General features: G+C 39.0%; 1 protein-coding gene across 2 annotated transcripts in view; it reads right to left on the bottom strand.

The window, feature by feature from the left end:
* KIF16B (kinesin family member 16B) overlaps positions 1 to 19,702 on the bottom strand; it is a 134,848-nt gene extending 115,146 nt beyond the window's left edge. For both annotated transcript variants that reach the window (XM_034432403.3, XM_034432404.3), the window contains exons 1-7: positions 19,350 to 19,702; positions 10,452 to 10,521; positions 9,029 to 9,142; positions 8,004 to 8,120; positions 6,889 to 6,986; positions 3,255 to 3,364; positions 2,187 to 2,329 (exon numbers count right to left, since the gene is read on the bottom strand). In XM_034432403.3, coding sequence (XP_034288294.2) covers positions 2,187 to 2,329; positions 3,255 to 3,364; positions 6,889 to 6,986; positions 8,004 to 8,120; positions 9,029 to 9,142; positions 10,452 to 10,521; positions 19,350 to 19,396 — 699 coding nt within the window. In that variant the 5' untranslated portion in view covers positions 19,397 to 19,702. The remainder of the gene's footprint in view (positions 1 to 2,186; positions 2,330 to 3,254; positions 3,365 to 6,888; positions 6,987 to 8,003; positions 8,121 to 9,028; positions 9,143 to 10,451; positions 10,522 to 19,349) is intronic.
* Positions 19,703 to 22,395: the final 2,693 nt, after the last annotated feature.

Below are 22,395 nucleotides of genomic sequence, written 5' to 3'. Positions count from 1 at the left end.
AAAAGAGGTTAAACATACATTGTTTTTCTTTTCCAAAATATACTTGCTTCAAAAAGGCATGTGTAAAATGCCTGGGAATTAACATTTTGAACATACCCAAATATTTTCTTTCTTTTTTAAAAAAAGTTTTTTATTAAGTACCCTTTAAAAACATTGGACACAGTCTGACCATCCTGGTTTTGTCATCTACATACATATTTTTTTAATATAACAACAAATATAACTACTACCTATCATACATTGCTACTTTGATCTTATAAACATATCCCTTGTCTTCATTTGCATATTTGTCAAAATATTATCCCGTGTCAGTTCTACAAACTTTCACTCTTTTTTGTTCCAACTCCTTTTCTCCTTTCCAACCATTGGCACAATTTGTTCCAAATTTTATAGTATTCTGTCTCATCCTTATATTCATTTTTTCATTTTCATTTTATTAAATTTGTATACCACCCTACTCCCGAAGGACTCAGGGCGGTGAACAGCCATGAAATAAAACATATAAATACAAAATTTAAAATAGAGATAAAACAAATTAAATAAATTTGGCTGAACCATTTTAAAACCCCAATTTAAAACCAAATTTAAAATTCCCATTTAAAAAAAGGAAAAGTTTAGGTCAGGCCAGCTTGATGGAATAGGAACGTCTTAAGCGCGCGGCGGAAGGGACGCAGATCCGGAATCCTCCGTATCTCGGGGGGGAGCTCGTTCCAGATTGTAGGTGCCCCCACAGAGAAGGCTCTCCCCCTGGGGGCCGCCAGTCGACATTGTTTGGCCGATGGCACCCGGAGGAGCCCCTCTCTATGGGAGAGTACTGGTCGGTGGGAGGCTATTGGTGGTAGCAGGCGGTCCCGCAAATAGCCAGGTCCTAAGCCATGGAGCGCTCTGAAGGTGATAACCAAAACCTTGAAGCGCACTCGAAGCGCACATATTTAACTTCTAGTGTCAGCATATCCATTTCTGCACGTCAGAATTTTCTTTATTATTTCTTCTTCCAGGGGGGATTTCCTCCTTTTTCCAGTATTTCACATAAATCAGTCTTGCTGCTGTTATAACATGCAGCATTAGGTATATCAATCCTTTACCATGTTTCTCTTTTATAATTCCTAGTAGGAATAGTTCCGGTTTCAAATCTATATTTTGATCTAGTATCTCTTCCAACCATGTCTTTACCTGACACCAAAATTCCCTAGCTTCCCATACCCAAATATTTTCATTGACTGCTCTTAAAATAAGAGTTTTAGTTTCCACAGCAAATTCCCATTCATAAAGAAAGATTCCAGTACTGCAAAGATGCCCAATGAGTTTTCAAGTTATATGTTTAAAACAGCAGTTTATTTCCCATAATTTTTTTTGAAAATTCTTAATCACTTCTTTTTCCAAACCATATCTCCAAAAGCTGGAATTGAACAATAAATAGAATGTGCTGGAATTCCTTGAAAAATTTATAGAATGGAATTTGTGTATTTATGTATCTATAATAACAAGTCTAGGTAAAATAATAAATAAAATAATAAAACGCTATGTATTCAGTCTATTAAAAATGGTGGTTTATTTATTTCTTTTTGGAAAAAAAAAACCATTTCCTCTTGTTGATATAATCAGAATAGATACTGAGACTCTGATTAGATATCCCAATAATTTTTATGCAAGATGCATAAAATGGAGAATGTTAATTTTTATCTGACTTATAAAGGCTGATGCTGATTAGGGCCGAGAAGGACAGTGCTCTGTGATCACCCAACTAGTTTCCATGCTTAAGGGAGGACTAGAACGTGGATCTCCCCACTCTTAATATGGCTCCTTAACCACTGCACTACACTGGCTCTCAATCCCCATTTCAAATATTAGCCCAATAGTTTAAAAAAAAAAACAACCCTGTGTAATTAACAATAGGATTAAACAGACAAGCAGGCACGTATAGAGTTAGGGAAAAGGCATTAAAGAAATGCTATCGTTCTTCCACATTCCTATCAAATGTGATGTTAAAAGTAAAACTAAAAGAAATTCTCATATCCAGTCACAAATTGTATACATACTATACCGTTTACACATATCAGGGAAGGATGAACTGCCATTTAATTTATTAGAAAGGCAAATATTTTATTTTATTTTTTTCCTCAAAGAGGAAAGAGTTGCAACTCAATAATTCAGTGTAAAATTCACCAAGATTTTTTTTTTCTTACCTGAGTGAAATTGATTGTGAAAATGGCATGGGATCTGCTGCTAACATCATTCATTCCAGTTGCAGCAGTGGTTCGATTTATATTCCCTCCTTCCATAAGTTCCTCTACATCACTATAATTTTGTACTAAGTGTTTTGACAGATCTGGAAAAAAAAATCAAAAATATAAGTAAGACATTTAGGTATTAATCAATTAAACATAAGACACAAACAGATCTCAAATTAATAGTACATTTTGACAGCTGTTAGTAATATAATTATTGCAGATAAATACAGAGTTTCCCCTTTTTCTTTCCTAAAGTTATCAGAAGTGGGTTCCAAACTTCCTTAAGCATTGGCAAATAGTTAAGACTTTCTATATCTCTTGTACTCTACTGCTTTCCCCCTCACTGTAGCTTCTTCCCCTCTTGTTTCATCTTCATTTTTTTTTTTACTTGAAGAAAGCCAATTTCTTTGTGTGGGTCATCTTAAGTTTAGTATTCTCTTCCTATTAGTATTTCTAATTCAGTGCTACTGCACAGAAGTAGAGAAAACAATGTAACAACTACATGGATGAACATACATACATACATACATACATACATACATACATACATACATATGTTTACTATGTATTTGTATTGTATGTATATGTGTATGTGTGTAGATATATATATAGAGAGAGAGATATTGCAGGAGAAAGTCTGGTGTGAATATAGGGATTCACAACCTGAAATGTAGGGATCATCAACCTGAAAAGAAATCTGCAGTCTTCCTAAACATTTTTTATTTTTAATGCACCATGACATAAACTGGAAAAGAATATATTATGCCAATTATATTCTAATAAATGCTCTTCTATCACAACTGCCTAATTTATATGGCAGACTCATCAGTCATTTCCAATCAGTTAACAGAACATCAACTCCAGAAATAATAAAAAACCCCGTTGAAATTCACCAAGTGATTAGGGTGAAGCTACAAAAACTTACTAAGGATCATAGAGGTTTATAACCAAGACAGATTTCTGCATTCATACATACACGCAGGTAATCAATAAATGAAACTGTATACATTATTTAAAACCCACCTTCAACATAAGGTCCCTCCTTTGGATGTTCACGAATTCTTAAATTATTTGTTTTTGAAGACTTGCGCCTCAGTAAATCCCTGACACGCTCATTGTAAATTTCCAGGTAACTGAAATAAGAAATAAATGTACTATATATCAAAACAGTATTCAAGTTTAAAATTCCATCTATTCCACTGAATCAAGTTTAATAGTTTAGTTGCAGCTCTCCAAGGAAAAAGGCTGGGCTGATTTTGCCCTTCCCTATGTAGCTTGTATGTCATCTATTCCAGAGAAACCATCAATCCTCTAGAGCAGATTTTTCAAAATGCCAGGTCATCAGAAGAGACTCAGTTATGCTTCCAACTGTTTCAAAGAGGTCAGAAATAAAGATCAGGCCCTCTAAATAGTTAGCATTTTTATACATTAGGGAAAATAACAAACAATGGCCTAACGCAGGGGTCCTCAAACTATTGCCCGCGAACGGTTATACGGCCCGCCGACCAAATGTATCTGGCCTGCAAAGTGGTGGAATTCAGCCCTGCCCCTTGCCCATCTCCTCCCAGCCACTCCCCGCGTGGCTGGCTTTTCCCGGCCGATGGGGGCCCTGGGGAGGTGCCTCACCTACCGCAAGGCTGCACCACCCACATCTCCCCTCCCCTCCTCCAGCCATCACCCTTATCTTCCACCATCAAGCTGCACTTCCCAGTTTTTCTCATTTCAACAGTTTAATGCTCACCGCACCACTGCTGCTTTAAAGGTAAGGCCGAAGGGCGCAGGTGGGAGGGGGAGGACTGGCTGGCGGAGGGGTGATGCTGCCAATGCAGCCACATGTTCCTGGGCTGGAGGGAGGGCGGGTGAGCATCAGCGGCCAGTTCTCCTCATCCCAGAAGCACCACCTTCACACTGTCCCCTCTCTGCTAGCAGATGCCCACTTCTTCATATGGGATCGCTGGGCAATTTCACACGGGATCATCCACTTAGGCCAGGAAAGCTTTGGGGAAGAGCCAGGGAGGTCTCTGATACCACCTTCTCCCACGCGTTCCAATCCCTCCCGACCGCTATCTTGGCCACAGTCTCAAAGATTGGAAGGGCCACACGGGAAGAGAAAAGGGTGAGAGAGGAAGAGAGGCTAGGTATGCCAGACCCAGATGCCTTCCTGCTCCTCCTCAATAGTGAGGGGGAATAAAGAGGCCAGACAGCAGGCAGCAGGTTCACTCACTTGGTTTGCTCTCCTGTCTTCGTTCTTGCATGTTTCGCTGCCTTTTCTCTTCCTGCGTGGCCCTTCCGATCTTTGAGACTGCAGTCAGGGTGGTGGCAGGGAGGGAGGGGAGCACGTAGGAGACAGTGGCATCAGAGCCCTCCCTGGCTCTTCCCTGAAGTGGCCAGGGCGGCAGCAGATGGACTAACGCACATGGGAGCGACGCGCCCCTGAACTTGCCTTTACTCGGCACAGCAGTCTGCCTTCATGGCAGTACATTTGTTGCTGCCTCCGTGGCCTGCCCACTGCTCTTGCAGCACCTTGCACAGCACAGTAAAAAGCATGCTTCACAATGGGGAAGATATCGCCCCACTTGCCTCTGGAATGGCAGCAGCAGCAACAACTTACTCTCACTTCCTGGATGTCAGTCGCTTTTCCTGCAGAGCCTGCAGGCTGCCTGTATTGTGATGCTCCACATGCCAGCTGGTCTTCGGCTCGCCCACCCACCAGCCAGACTAGCCCAAAAGCGGTGCATCCCCGGTCGCGGGCTGGATGCGGGTCCTGAGGCGGAGGGGAGGGCAAGCAGACGGCCCTCAAAAGAGCACTGCGCTGGGGCTATGTGTGCTGTCAGGCCTCCCGTCCATCTCTGCTGTCTTCGCCTGCACTCAAGCGCGTCCTCCATGGATCACTAAGAGGCTGGTGGCACCAAGGCAGCCCTCGCCTTCCACTGCTTTGGGCTCAGAGCTGTAAGCTGCACGTCCAGAAGCCTCCGAGATCAACCCTAGTTTTGCTGTCCATTGCAACTAGGAATCTCAAATACGGCTGAGAATGAACGTTGTGTTATAGACAGCCCAGGCGCTAGATCGGCCCCCTGCGAACTCCAATTGCTGAGTAGCCTGGACTCCCAGTGATGGGATGGGGTCCTTCAGGCACTTAGCTTGGCCGCCTGTTTAAGTAGGTCCAGCCAGCGGCTACAACACAAACGTCATTCTTGGCCATATTTGAGATTCCTAGCTGTTTACTTGCGAGCACCATTGGCCGGGAGAGGCGGGGAGAAAGGCGAGGGGGCAGCACAGTCAAGGATGAAGGAGCCAGGCACGGGTAGGCAGATTAGAGGCAGCCAGCAGATTGCTGGCTTGCTCGCTCGGCTGCTCGCCACCCGGAGCATGCCGTGGCCAGCTCCTGCCTCCACTTATCGAGGAGGCTGAGCAGCAGCAGGGAGAGCGCAGATCTCCTGAGCTGCAGGAAGCAGCTGCCAGCAACGCCCTCAGATGTTGCGAGCGGGGAGGATCAACCTCCCTCAGGAGCCGTGAAGCGCTCGCCACCCCTCTGACACCCACTGAGCCTCCTCCCACTGCGAGCGCCTCTCTTCCTCCTCCTCGCCAGAAGCGTTTGCATGCCCAGTGGGAAGCGGGAGGCTGGCGACTGGCTGGGCCACTTTAATGGAGAGGCATCCTCACCAATCCGGCATGCATGGAGGTCCAGCCAGCCGATTCCTAGCTGCAATCAACAGCATAGCTAGGATTGACCCCAGCTGCTTCTCTGCATCACAGTACTTTCTGGATGCAGCTTACACCTATGAGCCTCAGCAGCAGGAGGTAAGGGCTGCTTTGAGTCTTCAAATTTTAAATGACAAGAGATGTGTTACTTTTGGGGAGACTGTGGGATTGCCCCGCTTCCCCACCGGCCTTCACTCTGGATATCAGATTCCCGCTCAGCACCAGTTCAGGGGTTCCTTCCCACCACCCCAGGACAGAGAGAGAGACAGGGAGGAAGGAAGGGAAGGAAAGAGAGACACAAGAGACACACATACTGAGACACACACAGAGAGAGACTTGTTGATCGTAAGCTCCTTGGGGCTGAGAATTTCTGCAAAACTGAGTTTCCTGAAGTGGACCACTAGACTCCTAAACAACTTAAATTGACAAAATGGACTGCTAAATTGGCCACACCCACCCAGTCACGTGACTATCTAGCCATGCCCACCCAGCCGGTCTGGCCCCCCAACAATCTGAGGGATTGTGAATTGGCCCCCTGTTCAAAATGTTTGAGGACCCCTGGCCTAACGTGTTGATCAGTTCTCATGGGCAGTATTTAAGCAGTGTAAACAGGACTGCAGTAGATGGAGCAAAACAATCATTTATGGACTCTAAACAGAACAGAATTTGTGGAGAGGGTGCTTGTTTCATTTTTAAATAAAGATGTAGAATGGTAACTCAGTTAAAAGATAAATCAATTCAGAAACCTTTGTTTCATTTATTCTTGCACTACATGCTGACTGTTGAAAATTCTTCCCGCCCCCTGAATAAATATGTTCTCTTGAACTAATCTTCTAATGAAGAAAGAAAAATCCAGCAAACAAGGAGAAAGAGATGCTATGTTGATAATGATGATGACAAAATCAAACAAACTGTTCTGTCTATATATAGTAATGATATCACTATGCAAACATACCTGACCTCTGTTCGAAAGGAGGCTTCATTCCATCTTGTTTTCTCATTTACTCGTTTGAATAATCCTTCACAGATCCGAGGTATTAAACCTGTATCTCCCTACAAAAAAATAATACGTTGATATACTGCAAGACAAAAAAGTCACTGATACAAAAATATTCCATTCAAAAATGGGAAACACTTGGATTTCAACAAGTCTTTTCAATTTGCAATTTGTATCTCTCTAAATTGTCTTTTGGGTAGTGGGGAGAATTTATTTTTTTATTAGAGGAGGTTGAACAAAAGAATGAGCAAATGTCACTTTCCCACCTTCCTTGTTAAGTCCAGAAAATCAGGAGTCCAGGCAGTTCAAACGAATATGCATATTTATTTCAAGCTAAAGCTCTCTACAAAAAACTGAACTACTAATTGTCAAAACAAATTGGTGATAGGTAACAGTCAACAGATTTCAAGGTGGGAAGAACTTAGATATCTTGTGGGCCCAAAATGATGGCCTATTTAACCCCTCCCTTGGGCTCAGCCTAATCACTCATTGTTCCCCATGTACACAATTTGGGGAAGCCAGTATCACTAAATAACTCTTCACATGTCTAGTTATACTTAGAAAATGTAAATAAACAAGTTAACTTGTTTAAAATATTTAAATGGCTACCCAGCTCAATCAAAATAAATCTGGGAAGCATATATAAAGCTCTACAGAGCCTAACAAAAAGAATATAAAAACCAATACACAATAATAAAATAATAAAATGTTGATCCAAATAAATAACATTCTCATCTAATTGGGACTCCAAGAGATCATATCTCAAAGGTTTTGACAGCCTTTCTAAATGCCATCAGGATCAGGACTAACCATATCTTGGGAGGAAGGATGTCACATAAGATAAAGATCACTACCAAGAAGATGCATCTCCTGCAGCCTCCCTAAAGTATGGGGTGGACAATGAAATTGGTTTTTTAATTCTTGCTTTTATCTGTGCCAGATGTTATTAGAACTGTCTACATGTAAAACATTTGTTAAAATTATCTGTTTTCTAAGGAAACCAAATGGGGAAATAAATATAATACAAAAGGCATCAACTTATAAAAAGTTTTTTTCTGAAATGAATAACTTACAGCATTTCCCATCATTGTATAAGACTTCCCAGATCCAGTCTGTCCATAGGCAAAAATACAAGCATTATAACCTTCAAAGGCAGACTGAAGGACATCAATTCCAAGGTTGTTAAATACCTGGGGATCCAAGAATGTCAGGAAGTAAAATACAATTTCAAAATACAATTTAAAGTATGTTTTTCATTCATTTCTGTAAACTATTGCAATCATTTTAGTACAACATACTGTAAGAACACTAACTTAGCAAGCATTTATTAGAGATGGTCAGTTCAAATATTTATTTAGAAATATAATTCATATATTTCCCCAAATGTACAATAAGCAATGTACAATATTTTATAATATAATCTTGGATGCTCTTCTTAAGAATCAGGTCAGGTTCCTTATTTCTTTTTCTTTTTCTTTAGAGTTTTAACTCTAAAACTCTCTTTAAAAAAATATTTATTTTTTGAATTATAATGAGGACATGAAAATATTGCAAGGAATATGTCTTAACATTTACAACTTATCACCCAAGAAGCCTACATGAATATTATACAAGTTAAACTTAAGGTCATTAATGTGGAAGTAACAATTTATCCTTTTGGACTCATGCCCAGGTTAATTATTGATAAAACTGAAACATCTGTTCAAAAACCATAAACATGATTTATATTCCTTTACATACACAAAGGAAAGAAAAATCCAATGCAACACATCAGAATTTTTTTTTTAAAAAAAAACCACAATAGTTTCTAAGCAAAGTTTCAAAGTAGTTAACAGACATTTTGTGATAGAATTGCAGGTTTACATGATTTCAAATTGCTGGTCAAACAGAACAGAAGATCACAGTGTAAAAGAATCAGTATGTGTGCCTAGGAATGGGAATATATATACCTACAAATGTGCATGGCCAACACGTGTAGGTAATTTTGTACATATTAAACAGTTGAAATAAGCAGTTTTAAAATCATCTCTCCAACATTCACATAGTAAACACTGGCAATATGTTTTCACTTTGGGTATCATTAATGTCAGCAACCTACCATTTCCTGAGATGCATAGTTTGAACTTTCAGGATCAACTGAGAAGTAGGAGAAATCATACGTAAATGTTTTTGTTCGTTCTCTTCCCAAGTCCCCAGTTCCTCCCTCTGGGATCTAATAAGTGAACGAACAAACAAATTACCACTGCAGTCTATATTAAGATAATCACTGTACATTTTTTTAAAAAAAATGTGAGGTGAATATGTAGTAAGGTGAATCTATTAGTACGCATCTGTTTCTTAAATATTTAAAAATACTTCAAGAAAAGCAATTTTCAAAAATTTATCCTCCACTACTCACCTCCTATATTATTAATATATCCATTAATTTTATTCCATAGAGTCCCCACCTGCACTTGTTTATCCATGAGGATTGGCAAATCATTTCTAAGAACATAGCCAAACTCAGAGGAAGAGAATGAGGTGATCGAATTACATTTCTTTCAAAATTAATGGGCTGATTCAATAGATATTCTAGCCTTTTATCAGTTACATTAAGATTACAGAATTAACAGGAGTACAATAGAAAAGAAAACAAAAAAGGAGGATTAAATTCCTAATTATTACAATTAGAATGCCCTTTGATTAATGGGGGAAAAGTTAATTTTAAAAAGCAAATAAAATTAACATGCCATATATTTTAGTTGCTTACTAAATGCAGGTTAAATACATTGTATCCATTTTTAATTGAATTGAAGATGGGCAAGATGCAATCTGCTTGGAGCAGCTAACTCTCTATTTTGTGGCTATCGACACATATTAGCCAGTTTCTCATGCGTTATTGATATGAAACAAAACATAGGGTGTGCTGATATCTCTGGATGAACTAACCACAGCTATAACAAAGTACCATCCCCCAAATAAAAACACTCAAGCCTACTTATTTGTTTGATAGCCTGGTTATCATAATACTAGCCTTTATGCCTTCCAAACATCAAAGACAAGAAAGGAAGTATTCAGGAGCCCTCTAGAGTTTGGTATAAAATGTGCAGCAGTATAAGTGTTTTAGATAAATAAATAAACTATTAGTGTATAAAAATTACCACTTCCGTATATCAGGTACTACTAAATTCTTCAATTTTTTTTTCTTTTATGATAGCAATAGCACTTAGACTTATATACCGCTTCACAGTGCTTTACAGCCCTCTCTAAGCGGTTTACAGAGTTAGCAACTATTTGGGTCCTCATTTTACCAATCTCGAAAGGATGGAAGGCTAAGTCAACCTTGAGCCAGTGAGAATTGAACTGACAAACTGCAGAAGTAGCCTGCAGTACTACATTCTAACCACTGCGCCACCATGGCTCTCATCCTGATCCTCTGATTTTAAATTCTGATGGTGATTTGTCTGCTACATTTTGTTAAGAAAAAAATCAGAATGATAAACTAAAATAAAAATGTTTCTATTGTGGCTGAACATACTCACCTTTAAGTTTGTGATTTGTGTTTGATTTTTCTCCATTGAAATAATAAACTTAGCATCTAGCTCCTGTTCCCTGCAGAGCAAAATACTATAGTAAATTAACATTTATTATGACCATAGACCAAACTTAATAAAGTTATAAACATTTTATCATCTTCAAGTCCACCCAAATAATATTGAGACAGTTATCTGATACAAGAGTGTTGATCTTCTAAAGAGCACACGCTTATTGCTAAGAAGCCAAAATTGACAACTAGAAAGTAACTTTGGAATCTCTGTCTGCTGTAAAATAACTTATATAAATTCATACAAATTCTCAGTTCATCCAGGCAATTTCTTAAAGAACAGCTGAAGTAGCATAGAAAGACATGTTCCATAGATTTAATTTCACCTGAATCACATGGGCATAACATTTAATAGAATTTTGCTGAATCTGCTCTCCAAGACTGCTGAAGGGAGACCATTACATAAATTGTACGAAGCAAATCTGTTCTTCCGTGTCTACTTATTTTACATTTTTTCACTGTGTGGTCTCTATGATGTCCCTTAGCTTCTCTTGAGAAGTCTTTATTTGCTTTGATATGCTCTACAATGAGGTCACTGTCTAAATTGAATCATACAGATCAATAGTTTCTCCAGCTAATCTGTTCTAAGTTCCCCTTCTCATCGTCCCAAAATACAATTCTATCTGCCTTACTGTTTCTACTCACTTTAACTTCTCTAAAAGATTAGGCACATGGTCTCAGACAATCAAAAACAGAGGACCAAAGAATGGAATTTGGTTATTTAGAATTCTGTCCATACATCAAAGTATTAATATTGAATGTAACACACCAAGGTATTATTATATATGCATGGAGTACCACAGGAAGTACAGAGAGGAGAAATGTGAAAGTGCAAGAGTAGGAAGGGTATATTATTGTTAGTATACTGATTATATTAATTTTAGTGAGGAAGTAAATTCCAGATAAATTATTTAGATTAACTGTGCTACTCATTTATACAAATTACCTGATCTTGGTAAAAATACATCTTTTTGAAAGTGGACAAATGGGATTGTCCAGATATAACGTCATTAGCAATGCTATGAGACAGTGAGGAAGAATGAAAGATAAGAGATCAGGCTGTGGCAGGACACTGTCATAACTGAGACAGGGTTGTAATTTGCTTCAAGGTTAAGAGTTTTGTCTGTTTGCCAGATGTCATGCAAATAGCTAGAAGGTTCTTAGATTAATTAAAACACCTGTGAGCAAGTACATCTGACTTCTAGTTCAAGATCTAGGAGGAGCAGAGCCATCAGAGAGAAGAGTTCTTATCTGTTAATCCATGTGTTTTGGTGTAGATTGAAAGAACTATATGATGTTCAAGGAGCAAGGATCGAAGCTGTGGTGGAAAGCAGGCAATGTGGCTGGAAGGAGGATCTCTGAAGGAAGGAGAAATGTATATCTGAAGACCCAGCAGGAGAAAGCAGTGCTAGAAAGTGAGATTTGCAGAGTAGATTGGCTGCTGCAAGTAACAGAGTGATACTGGAAAGTGCTTGGAAAAGTGTGGCCAAGGTGTTGGCTTTTCAAGAGGTTCAGGAAAAGCTCTTTTTTCCTCTTCCCTTTCTTCTCTAGCCAATACTGGAAAGGGAAAGCACTACCAAGCTAATAGTTAACAAAGCCATGATTAAATTTAGCAGCTATATGAAAAAGGAACTCCTAAGTACTGTATATTACTTGGCTAAGATCATTGTATACAGAAATATACGCACCATTTATTTTATTTGCCCTGTAACAATAACACATCACTTTGACAGAACACTGTGTATGTCTGCATTAATTCCTGTGTCCTTCCTACCCTGACACAGACCATCAGACGCACAGAAATATGGTGACTGGTGGATGTTCCTTGCTCTGCCTGTTCTCTTATTAACAATTATGCTTGAGCAAATACAGAATCGGCATAAGCCATAAGAATGAGGAATGGGAAGAATTTACAGGTAGTCCTTGATTTATAATTGTTTAATGATCATTCAAAGTTATAATGGCCTTGGAAAAAGTGACTTATGCCCCATCCTTGAAGTTAGGATCATTGCACCGCACTCCCAGTGATGTAACTGCAATTCAAATGCTTGGAAAGCAGCTTACATTTATCATGATTGTAGTGTCTTGTGGTCACAGGATCACAATTTGTAACTTACCCAGCTGGCTTCTGACAAGTAAGGTCAACTGAGGAAGCTGGAATCCCTTTATGACCGCATGATTTGCTTAATGACTATAGTGATTAGATCCAGTCATTGCAGCACTTAGCAACCAAAATTCCAGTCCTAACTGTGGTTTAGGACAAGTACCTGTGCTCCAGGCATTTGTATTTGTGGCTGTTAAGATATAACAAGTAGGGTCTATATGGGTATGTACAGGTAGTACAGGGAAATGAAGCAAAAGAAATTAGAGTAATAAAATACTAAGTGACTGTATTCTTTATTGAAAGATGGGCTAGAAAAACATTTGTTGGGGTGCAATGAGTTTTTAAGACACTAGAAGAATAAAACTGATCAAATAGACTTGGAGCTCAAGTCCAACTGGAAAAGTCCTATGGAGATGATTCAGTCTACATTTTGTGAGATTATCTATACTGAGCTCACCCTTCAGCAGCTTTTGATACCGTTCATCTGTTATTCCCTGGAATATCTCCAAGGGTTGGGAACAGTAGACACTCTTTTACATGACTCTGCTCTTCCCTGAGGGGAAGTATCCAATTAGTATTAGTTGAGAGAAGTAGTGTTTTCTTGGTTACAACCCTCTTTCTTTGGAACAGCATATTTCCTGAGATCAAAGTAGCTCCCATCCTGTTATAACAGATTTTATGAAATCTGTTATAATCTAATTTTTTGAAATATGGAAACAGTGATAATAAGTAGTGTGCTCCTGTCATAGTTTCATGGTTGACACTTAGGGTACCAAAGTTTTGTAATTATAATTTGTCATGTTTATTTGAATTTTAACTTCACTTGTATAAGTTAGGTATATTATCTGCTCAGAGTCCCTTTAGGTTGGAGTATAAACTCTAACCAATTTTTTAAAAAGTGTTGGTCATCCAGATACAAACATAAGTGGAAGAAACCAATTATCTATATCCATTTCACTCTCACTTTAGGGTGGAAACAGCCCAGAAACTGCTTAGTTGCCCATATCAATCACCATACAGGGAGAGAGAAAGACATGGAGTGTGCTATAGCATTGACTCTCAGAGCTCTTTAACATGACTGATTGTAGCATATGGCTGGAGTAACTTAGTGGTATGGAACTGGAAAGACAATATTATCTGGCTTTACCTGCAGGACTGGAACCAAAAAGTTGTAATGGGAAACTTCTATCTGGACACTTTGTATTTAAATTAGGGAACTCAGAGATATTTTTTTTATTTAATCTGATGTTCAAATCGCTGGAGGTGTTTATCCAGATGTTGGTTTCATCAGTGTCTTAGTGACACTCAACTCCTTTCTACTTTAATAAGGAAAGACTATACGTGTGCTTAAAAGTTGCTTGGAAACATTAATGGAATGGATGGGGTCCAAAAAACATAAGCTGAATCCATATTAGATGGAATAATTGAGTAATTTTGTTTTCGGCTCTAAGCGTTAGGAAAGCTTCCTCTAATAGATGAGAGTGCTTTCCTTCCAAGAGAACAATTGTATATCTTAAATATTCCTGAGTCTTATCTGTTACTAGAGAGACAGTTAGCCCCCAAAGAGACCCTATGTTTATCTCAGCTAAGGAGCCACCTTCAACTCTGTGCTATATCCTGAAGGCTAAATCCTAGCCTCCAGGATATGTGCCCTGGTAATTATCCTATTAGCTTATTTTTATATTCAGTATATAGGACTAGCCTTGAAGATGTTTCAGAAGCTTCAAATGGTGTCTGATTCTTAAGGGGGATATCTAAATGAAATCACAGAACTTTAATAATAAAAGCACTCCCTCCATAAAGTTCAATCTATGCATTGATCATCTTGAGGGATATTACTTATTCTACCAGAAGGTTTGGCTCACCAGATCTTGAGCAGTGTCTCCTCAGATGATGTTAATAAGATTGGACTACTAATGGTTTTTTTAAAATTAATTATAGGCTTCCATAATTGGAGAGGCAATTATGGAACTCTCTCCTAAGGGACATTCAGCTAGTTTCTATGCCGTCATCTTTATAAAAACAAATGAAGATAGAGATGTACAACTATTTGGATCCAAAACAGAAAAACGTTGCCAATGCTTCCTTTAAGAAAATGTACTTTTTCCTACCCTCATTAGAATAAGTGTGCAGGTCTGTTATTCTGTTTGAGTAACAGAGATTTGGAAAAAGAATCGGGATACAATTTTCTTGCACCTGTCAACACCTCCTTAACTCAAACATGTATTTTTCTGAGACCCTGCAGCTGCTATGTGAGTCAAGGAAAAGACAGTTTCTTTAAGGAGAGGCTGACAAGTACAGTGAGCATGTCCACATCCCACCTCTTTTGCTTTGTATTAGAACATTTGCACATCACTAATTACAGACATCCCTGATTACCCAGGCACTTTTAAGAGCCATCAAGAACTAATAATTTGCTTTTCTGTACAGTCCATAAAACCACCTTTAATTTTTGTATGTATTATATTTAAGCATTCTCTTCTTGTGATGATTTTATTTAAGTCTATTTTGCATTCTTGTAAACTGAACAAACCTCTACTAAAAGGAATGGTATAAAAAAAAGAAAAAAAGTTAATATCTAGAACTGTTTCAAAGAAATCAAGACAACAAAGTCCTTTTCTTTTTTTAAAAAAAAGTTCAAAGGTAAAGAGATAATGTCTGTCATTTTTATCTGAAAATTCTTAATGTAAGTTCATCTAAAGAAGTTACATGTGACATTGTTACACAGAATTTGCTCCAAGAGACTGACTTTTCACTTCTTGCAACATACATTTCTTTCCATAATAATGAAGGTAGATAAATAGTCTGGGAAAAGTAAAAAACAATCATGGACTTGAATCTTAATTTCATTCCTCTCACAAAAATGTCTATCTTCTCTTTTCTTCAGCTCCCTGTGTTCACATTAACCTTTTTAGAAGAGAATTGGAAGAGAATTGGAAGAAAAGAAACATTCAGAGAATTGTTTTTGGTCATCTGAGGTGTTTCTAACCTCTTGCAACACTCTACCTGACATATTTAAGAGGCACTTTTTTGACTTTTCAGAGAGGTTTTGGATGGCTTGCAAGTAGCTATGCGATATAACAGAATTGAAATTTTCTTTTTAAAATTGCTGTTTCAAAGAACCAAATTTAAGGAACCAAATCATGGAAATTATATTGCTTTCCTCATTTTTCATTCAGTTCTTTTGGGGGGGTGGGGGTTATAGCCAATTTTTATGTATCAAGGATCTAATTTTCTTTTGACCTATTTTGTACTCCTATATAATCCTTCAGAAATTCTGAGATAATATTCCTAGGTGTTTTCTTGAGTCTTACTCTGAAACCTTCTTTCTTCAAGGAATAGGAAAAACAGTTTACGGTACTGGTAGTAACATAGTTGACTCTCAAGCTGAGTTATAAATGTCTTTCTGCCACAATATAATTTGTTGTACTGAATTCTGTAACCATCAGAATACAACTACCCAGCTTATAATCAATACTATAATCAATGGGCAAATTCCTCAAGGATATTCCTCGACACATTATAATAAAGTAGTATTTCAAAAAATGTTACAAGAAGCAACAAAGCTTCAGGGTTACAATTCCAGTTAATTTTATAATGGATAAATAACTTTCTCTGCCTCCATTACTGACACCGCATTACTAACAAGGCCATAAAGACTAGCCTTGACCTTTTGCTATTGATTAGGAAAGGATAATAAGATACTGGATTGCAATTGAAAATTAAATGGGTAGAAAACCAATAGACCAAAAACCAACAATGCACATCCCAAACCCCATTTATCAAAACTACTAAGAAAGAAAAAATAGAAGATTCTCCAAAAAATAAATGCATCAAAATGCATATTTACAAAGTGAGCTTTTTGTAGCAAGAAAAAGCTATAGCAGTATTTGCAACCTACTATTATGTAAGGCTGATGCACAAAATATGTTGGTGATACAAAAAAACTAAGAAACTGGGGGGGAAATTGTGGGCACACAATACTGTAACATTCCATAATAGTTTCCTTTGATTTGATCCTATTGACTTTAAGAATACATTTACTTGGCACTAGAAAATATATTTATTTAAGTATCCAATTGCAATTTAACCCTTATATTTTCTTTGAGTCTCTGATTCAAGTACTAAGTAGCTTCTGTTCTCTCATTGGGCATGTTCTATATAAGATCAGCAAAAAACATTACCAGACCTTTAGCATACAGGCAGTCCTCGAGTTACAACCACAACTGAGCCCAAAATTTATGCTGCTAAGTGAAACATTTGTTAAGTGAATTTGCCCCATTTTATGACTTTTCTTGCCACAGTTGTTAAATGAATCATTGCATTTGTTAAGTTAGTAATGACTTTTAAGTGAATCTGGCTTCCTCATTGGTTGCAAATATGTATCAATTGCCAAGCCTCTGAATTTTGATCACATGACCATGGGGATGCTGCAATGGTTGTAACTGTGAAAAACGGTCATAAGTCCCTTTTTTTAGGGCCATTGTAACTTTGAGCAGTCACTAAATGAAATGTTGTAAGCTGAGGACCATTTGATTTAAAACTAGGGACTGCAAATATAAAAATGCAAGGAATAAACCAAGTACATAAAATAATGGTGACTTTAATAAATTCATTTACATGCAAGTGATAATTATTTAAGAATTACATTAATAGAGGTTTAAATAAGCATCTAAATCTGACAATTTTAAAGCAATTATTTCACAATTTGTAGCACAATTTCATATTGTATCTAATTAGCCTGCTGTCCTTATTTTTCTATGACTTAAGATGTCATCAATAGTTCATTAATGTCTTATATTTAATTATTTAGGGTATTCTTTGATGAAACAGTACGAGGAATGTGAAAGGTTCAATAAACCAGGTACTTCTGTTGCTTTTATATAAAAGCATGGTTTGCTTAATCATTTATTGAATAGATCACAACATAAAAAAGGATGAGAAAATCTCAAAATCTCAACTGTCTAAAACAAAATCAAGAAGGCACATAATTTTTTTCCCTCACTGTTCCCATTTGATTGTCTGAATTTTTATTCACTACAGGAAAATCTCAGTCAAGAACTATTGTAAGCTTTGAAAAAAAAGTGCAATCAAAACAGCTCTGCTATTAACTCTACTAGAGTTATCAGTAACCTCGCCAGAAAAAGTTTCTCTTATTTGAGGAATTTGCCTATTATAAGTACAATTTATTCTGGAAGACATTGAAACTTGTTATGAGGGTTTTTTAATATATATATATATTGCTGGCAGTTGGTTCTCCACATAATCTATTATTAAATTTCAATGAATTTGAGGCAGCCAACAGGAAGCAATCAATCATTTACTGGTTTTCAGTTATGGGAAAATGTATCACAAAATGTATCACAATTTGCTGAAGTTATCTTTTACACATTAAAAAATGCATCTTCTGAACAGAAAATACTTTAAGACAGAAATATGCCTGGCAGTGTCTTATACAGGTAGTCCTTGTCTTACAACCACAAGTGAGCCCAAAATTTATGTTGCTCAGACAAAACAAAATTTATTTGTTAAGTGAGTCTCGCCCCGTTTTTATGACTTTTCTTGCCATATTCGTTAAGTGAATCACTGCAGTTGTTAAATTAGTCACATGGTTGTTAAGTGAAATTTGTCTTCCCCATTGACTTTGCTTGTCAGGTCACAAAAGAGAATCACATGACCCCGGGACACTGCAATTGTCATAAATTGACTCAGCTTTCCATCCTTCCGAAGTCAGTAAAATGAGGACCCCAGATTGTTGGGGGCAATACGCCGATACTGTAAACCACTTAGAGGAGGGCTGTAAAGCATTGTGAAGTAGTATATAAATCTAAGTGCTATTGCTATTGCTAAATATGAGTCCATTGCCAAGCTCCTGAATTTTGATCTTGTGACCATGGGGATGCCTGCAACGACTGTCAAGTGTGAAAAAATGGTCATAAGTTACTTTCTTCAATGCCGTCATAACTTTGAACGGTCCCTTAGGGCCGTCTTAACAGCATTATGGGCCCTGGACAAAGCAGTGTACTGGGGCCCCTATGACAACTACTCACAGGAATAAAAATGTAAATGGTCGATAAAATTAAACATATATTTTATTGGCACTGCCAACAAGATCGGTGTTGGAAAAACACAATAATACTTTGTAAGCCATACAGTTCCTGTATTTATATGATACAAAGTACATTGAAGGGTCAGCATACACAGATGCTAGTATGGGGCCCCTATGCTCGTGGGGCCCACGGACAAGTGCCCATCAGGCCCATGCACGAAGACAGCCCTGAACAAACTGTTGTAAGTCGAGGACTACCTGTATAAATGTATAAATGCTTTGAAGTCCTGCCCACTCATCCGTGGCCATGTGAAATCAAGACTTCTTGTGCCTTTAGTGTTTAATTATGTAGGGTGGGGGGATGACAGCTTTATCCTACAAGGACCGAGAAACAAACAGCCATTAAACGCTACAAGTAGAACAGGGATTTCATTTCCACCTGCTCACTGGCAGGCCTCGAGTTAGCCTTATTATTTACTTGGCTATCCAGTGTCACGCTGGAAATACGCCAGTTTAAAGCAGGCAAAGCGAAGCAAGCAAATCCAGCACAGGGTTGCGTACAAGTATCATCACCCTCGGAGGTGCTCAGTCCCTGCCGGCCCGGAAAAAGATAAAGAGACACCCGCCAAGGCTCTCTCCTCCCGTGGAGCCTGGAGGAGGAGAGAATGGGGTCGCTCTCTCACCTGCGGTTTATGGGCCTGACTCTGACAGCCACCTTCACCGAGGCCATGGCGCATGCCCCGGTCGCGAGCGACGCCCCCCCCACCACCTCGCCGGCTCCCCCGATGGAGAGACCCACTTCCCCCAGAGACGGGCACTTCCCCTGTGGCTCAACGGCTCACATCCCTGCGAGGGCCCGTAGGAGGGGAGAGTATGGGAAGGTCTCCGGCTCTGACTATCTCCGCCTCCCGCTCGACGCCCCGGGATTGGGAGCGGGATCGGGACTGCCTTCCTTGGCACCCAAGGAGCGGCGCTGCTGACGCGGCGGCTCCACTCCGCGGCCGACTTCCCCGCGCAGGGCTGGCGTAAGGATGCCGCCGAGGGACAAACAGCGAGCGGACGGATCGCCCGGCCTTCGCCCAAATGGAACTCTTCTCTCCGAGCTGATTCTGAAGATTCTAATTCACACACAACAAAACACACGCACACACTCGGTTTTATCCTTTCAGGGGTCTGCCGGAGGCCACCTTGGAAATAAAATGGGCTTTTACCACACTTCCCCTTTGAGCGGAGAAGCTCAGCGGGAGCGCCTGTAAAAACCACTATTCCCAGTTATTCCCAAGCAAGCCGGCTACTACTGCCGTCATACATCGCATCGGCGGAAAGAGGCAGAAAGCCAGGGGCTGAGAAGAACAAGATGCTGTTGCGGCTGAATTGCGCTATTCTCTCAAAAGCCGCCTTTATAATGTGCGAAGTCACCGATCCACTTATCTGGCGCTGCCTAATTTTTACTGGTCTCCGGTATACTTCGGAAAGAACTTTCCCAGTTCTTTCTGGGACCTTGGGTTTGTGTCAGACGTGCGTTATCTACCAGCAAACGACACGATCTCTGTAACCCTGGCTCTGCGTACCATTCGTAAAACACCACCAAGACCATCCCCAAAGTAGTATAATTGTTGAAACTTCCGTTGTAAAGAAAAAAAAGGAAATCGGCTTCTTTTAAAAGCGCCACTTGCTCTAGTATGCCTAATAATAACTCGGTGTGTGGTGGTCTGATGAATTCAATGGAGTGGGTTTAGAGATGTGTAAAAGTGTGTGCATCTTTGTATGTCTGTGGAATAAGAATATTTACCTTTGTAAACCCGGGAAAGCATCGTGTGCATTGATGATGATATAAGCATGTGATAATCGAGATTTAAAGAAGAGAATCTGGACATTTATTAGAGGTATTACGCAGCCTTGTTGAAGAACTCAAGAGCTGAAAAATTATAAACCCACTGGGAGTTTCTTATTGGACCAAATGGGTGCATGGTTAAATATATACCATAATGCTATGCCAAGCAAATTATAATGTTCTGTGTTTCAGTTTCTAAACATGACAACTCCATGCATACTATTATAAGAGTTAACCTACTAATTACTAGATGTACAAAGCTGATACGTTAATTAAGCCTTTATTAGGAAGATGACCTATTATGGCCTATAAAAACAAAGCAATGCGATTTTCATTGTGCAAGTAATACAGTATTCCTATTTTTCCACCAGCGACAGCTAATTTTAATCTCGAATTTATTAGTTTTAAGGAGCCAAGTTATTTTAATTGGGAAGCCTACTCTGTAAGTAAACAATTACTTTGTTTACCATTCCACAATCCCAAATTTCTCAGTTGTGCTGTACTGAACATTCCCCCTTCTGTGATGATAGGAATATTAGGGAGGAAGCAGGAGAAGTTTTTATATCTCACTTTATATCAGGTTTTCAACCTCAGAAACTTTTAAAATCTTTGAACTTCAACTCCCAGAATTCTCCACCTGACATTTCCTGGTTTGGATCCAGACTCTGCATGCTTCCTTGTGAATGATTAAAAAGGTAGGAATACAGTAGTTGCCTACTAATCATTACTTTCTTTCAAATTATTCCCTGCTTCAAAAGAACAGATTCGGGCTCAATGTAAATAATTTCATGCCAGGAAGGCAAGGTGTTTTTATTTAATCATCTATGATGAATAAATATTTACATACATTGCAAAAAATACTATAATAAGATATTATCATGATCATAGATCAGCATGGAGGAAATACTGGTTGGATTTATGTTTTATAGCATGAAGTTTTTTAAAGCTATAGCTCCTCAATAGAAAATGGGTACCGTGTTTCCCCGAAAATAAGACCCTGTTTTATATTTTTTTGAACCCTGAAATAAGCACTTGGCCTTATTGCCATGAGCTCAAAAGCCCAATTGGGCTTATTATCAGGGGATATCTTATTTTTGGGGGAACAGGGTATTAGAAATAACCAGGCAAAACTAGCTAGAAGAGGCTGGAAAGCAATATCTCCAGGCAAGTATAGAGAGAGATTGAGGCCCTTCAGACAGTCATATCCTGGTCATCTCGCAATTGGACTACTGCAGTGTGCTTTACATGGGGTTGCCCTTGAAAAACACCCAGAAATTATACCTGTTTTAAAATTTAATGAAAGCAGTAATGGACACCTCTCACTCTGCCCATGTATCACCATTGCTACACAAGCTGCACTGCCTGTTGAGTGCAATTCAAGATGCTGGTCATTACCTATAAAACCCTATATGACAGAGGGCCTAGATATCTGAGACACTGCTTCTCTCCAATACTTTCTGCTCACCTAGCACATTCCAGCAGAATGGGTGCACTCCAGGTCACCTCCATAAAATGCTGCCATCCTGCGGGGCCTAGGAAACATGTCATAGCCCCCACCCTCTGGAACAGCATCCCACGTAGATAAATACTGTGCCCTCTCTCCTGAGGCTCTGGAAAGTTTTGAAAACCTTTTGTTCACTGGAATCTGTTTTGTTGTTTTGCTGACCATTAGATTATTTTAATCTGGCTGTCTATGCGATTCAATGTTTTAGCTGTTTTTATGCTTTCTCTGCTTTGGTACGCCTCCAGAGTCTACTGGAGTTGGGCAGCCAATAAATTCAAATAAATAAGTAAAGCCCATTCAGATAAAGAACTAGGTGGATTAAAGCAGCAAGGTTATGCAGGTGGTTATATCCCTGTGAGTTCCATTCTCAGATGTTCTCAAACCTCATAAG

This window comes from Pantherophis guttatus, chromosome 1, assembly GCF_059756535.1.
Source record: "Pantherophis guttatus breed Tessera chromosome 1, ASM5975653v1, whole genome shotgun sequence".
Taxonomy (NCBI): Eukaryota; Metazoa; Chordata; class Lepidosauria; order Squamata; family Colubridae; genus Pantherophis; species Pantherophis guttatus.
This window is presented reverse-complemented; position numbering and strand designations above follow the sequence as displayed.